This window comes from Montipora capricornis, chromosome 11, assembly GCF_036669925.1.
Source record: "Montipora capricornis isolate CH-2021 chromosome 11, ASM3666992v2, whole genome shotgun sequence".
Lineage (NCBI taxonomy): Eukaryota > Metazoa > Cnidaria > Anthozoa > Scleractinia > Acroporidae > Montipora > Montipora capricornis.
The window spans coordinates 21309272-21319271 of NC_090893.1; the positions used below are offsets into that span (position 1 = coordinate 21309272).

The following is a 10000-nucleotide window of genomic DNA, read 5'->3' on the forward strand; positions in this document are numbered from 1 at the left end:
AAATTCTTTTGCATCTGTAAGTAACAATTCATTAACGTAACAGTGCATCCTGCCCCAAACATATTGCACTAACCTTAACCTCGAGAGAACCCTTGCAATTAGCATAAAGTAGAGGCAGTGATGTCAAAGGCCTTCATTACAATATTACGAAAACAAACAGTTGACAGATTTTGTCGCAGCTTATTCCAAGTTTCTCCCCTGTTGTTGTGCGCTTTTTCTTCTTAAGGTATTTAGTAACGTAAAGATGAAATCCTCTTCGACAACTTGAGGTTTTCGGGACTTTAAAGCTTGAGACTGCAGCGGAATATCCAACCGTTTTCAAGAAAAACAATCGATCTACCTCCTCAAGTGTTTGTTTAAACACCGGAAGAACAGCCAAGGTCATTTTTGAGGGGGTTTTCAGCAAACGTCGACCATTTGATTATTAAATTATTTCTAATAATTCACTACGTGATTTCCTGAATTGAAAGTTGAGTTACCGCATTAATTAGCGTCAACCGCGATTATATAAGCAAACGTGGCTGCCTCCTGATTCATTAATTGAACCACATACGGTGAAAGCATAGGAAAGTGCTCACGAAGAAAAATCAGATCGAAAAACAGTTCAAAATGGCTGGTGGTTTCAGCTTTTTTGACAGAAACGTTCCCTCGATTGCTATTCACAGTCTCTTCGACAAATACGACACGAGGAGAGATGGAAAACTGGATAAAAAGCAAATGAGGTATTTCCTCGAGGAAGCGCTGGGACTCGAGTACGAACAAGCCCAAATTTATTTTTTTCTCGTTGACAAAGATGGAGATCAAGCCATCTCATACAGCGAGTTCAAAGAATGGCTACGAAGCGGTGATAAACTGGATCGAGTAAGTGACAGCACCAAGTTTGAACAAGTGTGTATGGCCTACGACTACTTCAAAGAATTCGACACGAACGACTCTGGTACCTTGGATAGAAAGCAGTTCGAATCGCTGATGAATTTTCTCGGATATGGGGGACTGGACATGGATAAAGCCTTTGCAACGATGGACAGGCTCAGCGATGGAAAAATTTCTTTCTGGGAGTTCATGATCTGGCTAAACTGGGCGCCGATTTAAAACATTTGCTGTTGACATGATGTCTCTTTACAAGCCCTTCATTACTATTAGAGATGAAGTTGAGACCATGCCGAGACGTTTTAAAACAAAAGCTAAAGAGAAAATTCATTCTGTTACTCCAATGTCTAAGCTAGTGGAAGAAAAAACAACTTTTTTTCTTTAGCAAATAGGGCTCTCGTTTGTACAGCAATAACAATAAGTGACGTCACAATGACGTTTTGGTCCAGCTGAAAGAATATTAATTTTTGTGTGACAACGAAAGTTGAGAATCAGATAGTAAATATTATTCAACTTCTGTATAAACAAAATTTGTTTTCAATTTGCAGTGTAACTGGAGTAAGAATTGCGTTCAGTATTTATTGAAAAGACCAAGGACAATGTACGGTGCAATTAGGCATAACGTATAAGAAGTGAACATAGAAAATGTTGTAAAAACGTTTTAAGTTAAGAGGGCATTATGTGAAACGTGCTCTGCTCTGTATAAATGCAAAAGTATATTATATTTATTGACCATAAGTATATGTGACTTTTAACTAAAATTCAAGAAACTATTTAGTTGCTGTAAAAACGTTTTAAGTTAAGAGGGCATCATGTGAAGCGTGCTCTGCTCTGTATAAATGCAAAAAGTATATTATATTTATGACCGTAAGTACATGAGACTTTTAAATAAAATTCAAGCAACTATTTAGCAACAACAACGAACAAGACCAGAGGCGTTTCATCTGATTAACCACAAGGAGAATGATGATGATGCCGTCGATCGGCGAAAGCTCGGAGTTTTGATATTTTCTTTGTTTAACTAATACAGTAGCTATAGGCCTCACTTGAAGTTAAGTTTTCACAACGAGAATGGGTTAAGGCATTAATTAATCTGGTCACGAAGAAAATATTTTTGACCGATGAAATCATACATTAGGGGCACCCAACGAGAATATAGTTCAAAACGACTTAAACATAGCATTGTCAAACGTATTTTAGTACTTAAACGGTAGATACAGGCATATTTTTATCCCATAAAAAAATTTCATCTGTTCGGATTTCCTAGCTAAAAGTCTAGTGATCCGAAAATTATAGGTATTAAAACTTACTTTTTCGAAAATTTCAGCCAGAAAAAAAGGCTCCCGAAAATTCTAGGTGACCTTTTTAAGGGTAAAAATCCCGTTAAAAATGGGCAATTATACTATTTTTTAGATTCTCGAAAATCCTAGGAAAGGCAGGCAAGCAAGAAATGTTACAACAAACGTTCCGAAAATTCTAGATCTCAAATCGTCTTCCGAACAGATATTTACCGAAAATTGACTTTAGGTGCCCCTGATACATGATGCAATGTTCGGGAAAATTGACTGTGTCTCTTAACACTGTTTGCTTCTAATATGTCTTTGGCTTAAAGGGAAAATAGTACCTCAAAAAGAAAGAACCAAAACAAGTCTCACACGACAACAGTTATAGTTACTCGTTCTTTATGTATATAAGGCTATTATCACGGCAATTAACCAAAGGGATCATTGACAACTCATCAGTTCTGCTTCACTCACGATTGACCACAATTCTCCTACGCAAAGTAAAATAAAAGCAGAAATGTCAAGGTCAGGCTTCTTCTGTTCATTGCTTATTCTGACGCATCACTTCGACCAAGACAAGGCAACGTGGGAACGCGTACGTAGGTCACCCGCAGTTGTAACAGTCAGCGTTGCAACATGTTGCAACAGATGGTTTTCAACTGACGTCACAGCAGCCATGTTGGTGCATATAACAATAGCGAAAAAAGTCCTTTGGGAAATTGACTCTATTATAATGCAAAACATGAGCCATAACTTCCTATTTTTTTGTACACGAACATGGCCGTCTGATTTCGTCATTCAAAACCATCTGTAGACAATTCGCTGTCTCTGTCGTCTTCTCAAATTTCCTCACGAGTTATCCGTGATATGGGTAACTTTGTTCTTAAAAATATACTTTATACGGTACATGCAAAGATAATTTATTATTTATTACAATTTACAGTGAAACTGGAGTAAGAATTTTGTTACTTGGAGCGGTGACAGTAGTGTACAACGGAATTTTGCAGAATATCTAACAAGTGTATAAGTAAAAAATTATTTTAAATTCTACTTGTTTTAAAGCTTTTTAATAGCCTAAGGGCATCAACTGAGTATTCTAAAACTCGGACATCGTGCTCTTGACAACAACAACAACTTTACAACAACTGGCCTGAATACCTAATAATCCCAGTCGCACCTTACGATCAAGTAGTACACCACTTCTGCGGATTTCCCTACCAAAAGGAACATTTCAAGACTCCGTTGCAAACTTGTACAATGATTTACCAACCAGCGTAAGTTCTATTACAGATTACCATCATTTTGTTAAGGAAAGTGCCAAAATTCTAAAAGCTAAGGCTATTATGCGGCTGGCTTAATTTCCATGTCTGGTAGTTTTATCATCCTGATTTTCATGATTTTATATCTTAGTGAAAATAAAAGGTAATATGTATATAGTATAGCGTATAATTTCTTGTTACATATTAGTTTCATTTAACAGATATCTATTTAGTTTCATTTAACAGATGTAGAGCTACTCTGTAGAAATGCTGTTAATAAATCGTTATTATTATTATTATTATTATTATTATTATTATTATTATTATTATTGTTATTATGTGAAACGTGCTCTGCTCTGTATAAATGCAAAAGTAGATTATAATTATTGACCATAGGTATGTCTGACTTTCCACTCAAATTCAAGATACTATTTTCTCAAAATTGTTTTCTCAAATGTCCTCACAAATTATCGGTGATATAGGTAACTTGGTTCTTAACAAGATGCTTTATAATGTATAAAGATAGGTTATTATAATTTGCCGTGTAACTAAAGTAAGAATTTCGTGCAATGTTTCCTTGAAAGACCATGGAACAATGTATAGGGCACTCTATGCATATAAATATATAACAAGTGTACACAGAAATTATTTTTTTAAGTCTATTCGTTGTAAAGCTCTTTAAGAGGGCATAATGTGGAACGTGCCCTCTGCTCTGTCATAAATACAAAAGTAAACTATATCGACTGTAAGTATATCTGACTTAATATTCAAGAAACTATTGACTCAATTGTCTCCACAAATTATCTTTGATATGGATAACTTGGTTTTTAACAATAACCGTTACACCATAAATAGGTTACCCGACTGACGATTTGTGCTCTTTCTGCAAAATTATCCGATATTGTCTTTGTTTGCATTCACTCGAAGCGTTCAGTTTTGAAAAGATTATGAATCTAATCTCCATCCGGATGTGATCATAGGTATTATATCAACTGATTACCCCTTACCTAATATTTTAATGCCAGGATATGTGGCGTTCTCGATTTGTTGATCTTTGTCAACATTGGCATTCGTAAACGCATGCCCAAAAGTGCAAAATTAATTCTTTTCTCCCCACCCATGTGAATAACAATCGAACAGTTCAATAATTTCAGACAATGCTTCACACCGGACTATCAGCAAGTGTAAGACTACAAAGCCAAGTTCTTTCATTAAAAGACTGCTTTGTTTACAATGCTTCCGCAGTAGATAAGGAAAAAGCACTCGGATTTGGAACATTACGGTGCAAAATAATTACGGTTAACTGGCCTCCCCTGAAAACAGATTTAAAAGCTGTTTCTTTGCTTTCCTAATCAAGGATAAGCTCGCTTCCCGCTATTCAAACGTTATTTAGAATAAGAGCCAACAAACCGGAAACTATGAGCGTTTGTTTTTAAAGTAGACCAATCAGTTGCAACTGAGTTTTTCCACGATGTCATCCTTCCTCTTATTTTCCCGCAATCACGCGGAAAATAAGATTGAAATGGTGCATTTAAGCTGAATATTTAATGACGTCAGGAACATGTTTCGCCAAGTCACGATCATATCTTGCAAGCTTATTCGTTGAGTAACCGATTTTGTGAACTCTCGGCCAAAGTAACGGAAATTTGTACCTCTTGACACGAGCCTCGCCTGTTAAATTAACAGAAGAGACTTTTTTTAGGAATAAAGTAAAGAAATATTTCACTTTGTCTTTCTGCCGATGATGAGGTCGAGTGACCATCCACCAATTGACGTCAATTGATCACTTTATTTATGGTATTCCTAAAAGGATCTTAAACGCAGATATATTTAGGGACCTGCGAACTAAGTTAGCGATCATTTTCTCGTCAAAATGCAAGCAGGAACAAGTTTCTTTAATAGTAACACGCCGACGATTGTGATACGAAGCCTTTTCGATAAGTACGACAAGAGTGGAACAGGTACGTTAGACTCCACCGAATTAGATGACCTTCTGCAGAAAGATCTAGGATTCAAGAAGGATCAAGCCAAGGTTTATTCGTTGTTATTAGACAAGGATGGCGATCAAAGCATCTCGTTTGAGGAATTTCTGGCCTGGCTTCGAAGTGGAGAGCGTTTTGAATTTCTCCGCGATCAACAACAGTTCCAAACCCTTTGTAAAGCAGTGGATCTCTTCAAAACATATGACAAGGATAACAACAACAGCTTGAGTCAAGACGAACTGAAACTCTTGCTTGATTCTTTGGGATACAAGGAAGTAGATGTGAAGAGGTTTTTCGAATACCTTGATGAACACAAAAATGGAAAAATCTCGTTTTGCGAACTAATGAAATGGTTAAACTGGGTCTCCGTCGATTAAGAAGCCATATACGAAGACGAACTCAAATGAAGGAGCAGCCGGAAGCCAAGACCCTAGCAATAAAAGCCCGGAAAAGCGAAATACCTTTTTTCGTTCGGTTTACTAACAAACAGTTTGGCCAGGGCGTTTTATTTTTCCTTAGTTTGTATATTCTGTCTGGAAAAAACTGACAAAATGTAGAATTAGAACGACCAGCTGCTGTCATGTTTTTTTTTGTCCCTATTAGAGGTAATATTGGGTGTTTCGAGGTGAAGTAGTTTATAACAACAATACGCGCTATAAATGTTGTCGACGTGCCCTAGCATGGTGCATCTAACAGTAAAATCAAAATAGTGTGAGAGCCGTCTAAGTGTCAGTAACCAAGCGAATACAAGGAAAATGAACATGTCTTGGTCTTAGTTGGCTCAGTAGTTTGAGGCCATTTAGTGATTTTTTTTTTCAAACTGAGGAAAATTGCTTTAAACCTATCCTCGAAATAAAATACTTGTTTTGGGTCATAAAAGCGTTGCTATGTCCTCAAACGATCCTGGTTACTATATTAAGAAGATTATATTGAATTTAACTTGATATGCTTGAGTCGCTAAACACAGACATCTAATTTGCATTAAATCCACAATATTATATTATTCTATTTGTACTTTGGTCCTTAGAACCGTGGGTTACCGAAATTCAACCCCAGTTGTCCTGGCTTTAGCATTTCCAGAAGAGACTAATAATTAGTTGGTATAAAACAAATTATGGAACTGAGTATGTCTTTTCCATTGCTAACGGCTGTTGGAGGAAGGACTGTGCCCAGATTCTTGAGGGGTCATTAGGGAGCTTAAGATCTACGACGACGACGTCGTCGAAACCGCCAGAAAACAATGATATCATTGGTTAAAAGAGCATGAATAATCGTGCTGCACGTGCGGCACGGATTTTAGCTCATATTTTTGCGGTTCTCTGCATGACGACGACGTTAAATGACTAAATTTTAGGTTTTGACGACAACGTTAGCATGCAACAGAGAATCTTTCATTCTCTATTTTCAGTCTGAAACCGCTCGTACCAATTTATTTTTAGGAAACTTCGCCCACATTGTACGAAGTGAACGAGGTGGAATAATCGCGAAAGACTTTTACTAGAGCAAAGCTCTATTTTGAGGTGACGTTTTCGTCGACGTCGCCGTCGTAGATCTTAAGCTCCCTATTAACTTTCTCTAACGGTTCGGTATTAGTTTATTCGCTATTGGTCGCACTTGTTCTTTGAATATTCTTCGCACAGACAAGAAGATGCTATCACCGTAACATTCCGAAATGCGTAAAAAGAAAACTTGGGAAAATAAGTTATTGTATGTACGTATTAAAAAAGTCACATCTTTCACACAAAAGGCAGTGCTTCCATTCGAAGTCGGGTTTTATGCGCACGGGAAAAGCCGAAAATCCCAAATCAGGCATCCCACAAAAACAAATGACCCATATTACAATCATGTTATTTACAAGCACTCGAAAACAATATTAAGTATTTGCTTTTTTTATGTTCATGATAACATTGCTGCGGTAACCTTACCAACAGTATACTGCTATCAGGGTTGGAAGATGGCAATACTAAATATACAATTCTTAGTCTTTTGCGGAATTAAAGTTCTGAAATCATTCTACACAAATCTCATGGGGACTGGTACCGAGAATTACGTGTACGCAACAGTTTATTGGTCGAGCGTTGCACCGACATCGGCCAACATCGGCCATGGATTCGAATCGTATTGGAGCCACCTGAGGCTGTTTTCAGGTGTCAAAAAGAGACAATTGCTTATATTGTCAAGGTATGTGCGAACGTAACTGCTGGTTTCTCTCGTCTCTGTGAGCGTCTTGAGCAACATTCTTCTTGTTTGTTCATTTAAAGGGCAAGTTCTCGGTATCAGCAATAAGAATGTTATTGCAAACGACACCATAGACCCTTTGCATATATGGCGCCTAAAGTTGAATAACAATACTTTGCACATCCTTGACCTCGGATTTATGTTTCTAGACAAAGGATCTTTCACATGAATGTGAGGCTTAGGATGTACATTGCCATTTATGCGAAGGGTCTATAGCATGATCGATTACAAAGACCATTTTTGACTCCTTAATCTGGTATCCAAAGACTTCTAGCATTCTCTCACGCAAACAAGCCTCTCTCGGCTGTTTCTCTCGATGGTTATCACTAGCAGCCAATAATATCCAAGGTAAAAATAGAGGACAAAGTCAAAGGACACTACTTAAGAATATCATGAAATAAGGCTGAGAGTGATATTTAACCGATCATTCCATAATCGCGTGTTGGCTATAACCAGTCTCATATCCAACACGCACGAAGGGAATAATTGTTTCATTAATTTTCATTAAAATTCTGAACGTTTGGACACTTGGAAGTTAAAGTCAATCAGTTTCCACCTTCACAACATTTGACGCGATCAGTTTCCATATTAGGTCATACGGTATATGAGCTGAAAACCGAGATAGAGTGAACCAATCAGAAAGCTAGAAACGCAATATCCGAGGACGAACATTCAATAAAAAGAATCGTTCAGTTGTTAGAGCAAGGGCAGCGCAATCGGACGGCCATGAGAGAGTCATGGCCTCGGTTAACTTCTATTTCATGTTATTAAAAGCTGAACTACGGATATCAGATTTCCTGCATTTTTATTGGCTCCCCGGGCACATGTTATCAGTTCACATACCTGCTGTACCTAATATGGTCAAGGAACACGTCAGCAATAAAGCAAAAAAACACTTTTGCCGCCCTGAGGAAAAAATGGCCGACAAAAGCCGTTTTGGACCGCAATTGACCGAGGCAGTAATCGATGCTTTAGGGGAAGAATTGTTGATCCTGGAGTTTTTAATAAGACAATTATTCTACTCGGGCTGGCTGGATATTTAACAACTATTCACCGAAGTGGAGGTGGCTAGCGGTGGATATTTACCGAGCCGCGAAGCGGCGAGGTAAATATCCAACGCTAGCCACCGACACTGAGGTGAATAGTTGTTAAATATCCAGCCAGCCCGAGTATATCCAACGCTAGCCACCGACACTGAGGTGAATAGTTGTTTTAGTATATACTAAAACATTGAGATAATATACAGCACCAAAAATTAATTTGGATGTTTTCTTCACTTGTCACGGATGCAAATCGGGACGCCATTTTTTCCCGAGTTGCTCGGAGGTAAATAGCACAGGATATTCGGAGTTTGACGAGCCAATCAGCGCCCGCGTTCAACGCTATCCACTGCTTTAGAATATACTAAATAGAGGATATTACATGACCGCGCGGGGATACGAATTTAATTTTCGAGTGCTGAAAGTATCTCTCACGAGTGAGCGAAGCGAACAAGCATGTTGTGTAACATGAAACAAGATATGAAAGTTATGAAAAACAAACCATGATAAGGTAGAATTTTGCAATTAAAATGTTAATGAAGTAGAGAAGAATTACATTAAAGCACAAAAGTATCTTACAATGAAGAGGAAGCTCGGGTTTTTTAAATTTAAAAAGTGTTGTGTTGTTTCTTAAAATGTTGATATCTCTGCTACTATCCAGACCGACGACACCTATATTCTCACATGTGAAAGATAAAAATGATATGTTCACTGCGCGCGGTGAAGATATGATTATTTAGTGAAAGGAAGAATCCTGGTAGTTCATCGGTATCTTTATAATAAAAAATGATTCTAACCAACTCGGAGCGTTATCTATCACTTCTTAGTACCACCCAACTAGTGGACTAATGCAAATCCTGCATTTTGATAGGCTAAGCTACTAGAGGACTGTAAGTAATAGTCCTCGAGGAGCGAAAAGCGTGATGCTTTCTTTCGTTTAATTCCCAATTAAATATTTCTTTAACTTGCATTTGCTAACGTTATTATTGCCTTTTCTGTCCGACTAGTTGGGTGATACTAAAACAATTAGACCCTTCGCCCTCAAGGGCCACGGGTCAATAGCCCATTTGGCTTCGCCTCATGGGCTTTTGACCCGTAGCTCTTGCGGGCTACGGGTCTAATTGTTAAATATCCAGCGCGCCCTCGGAAAATAATTACGGAGCTGACGCAAGAACGACGACGACGGCTTCGAGTACACCAAAAAATAATAGGTTGAATGAGCAAAAATAAAAGCTCTGCGCACCCTGCACATGCGTTTTACATTTTGGTGCATTTCTTTGCCGTCCTCGTCCTGAAAACGACGTGAATTGACAAAATTTGAGGTTGTG

At 37.9% G+C, this 10000-nt stretch overlaps 2 protein-coding genes across 2 annotated transcripts; both read left to right on the plus strand.

Moving 5' to 3' along the window:
- Nucleotides 1-520: 520 nt before the first annotated feature.
- LOC138024485 (troponin C, skeletal muscle-like) lies at nt 521-1787 on the plus strand. Its single transcript, XM_068871697.1, has one exon. It carries the CDS (start codon nt 610-612, stop codon nt 1090-1092), a length of 483 nt encoding a protein of 160 aa, XP_068727798.1. The 5' UTR covers nt 521-609; the 3' UTR covers nt 1093-1787.
- A 3369-nt stretch (nt 1788-5156) lies between these two features.
- On the plus strand, nt 5157-6392 carry LOC138024426 (uncharacterized). Its single transcript, XM_068871628.1, has one exon. The coding sequence runs from the start codon at nt 5286-5288 to the stop codon at nt 5769-5771; it is 486 nt and encodes a 161-aa protein (XP_068727729.1). The 5' UTR covers nt 5157-5285; the 3' UTR covers nt 5772-6392.
- Nucleotides 6393-10000: the final 3608 nt, after the last annotated feature.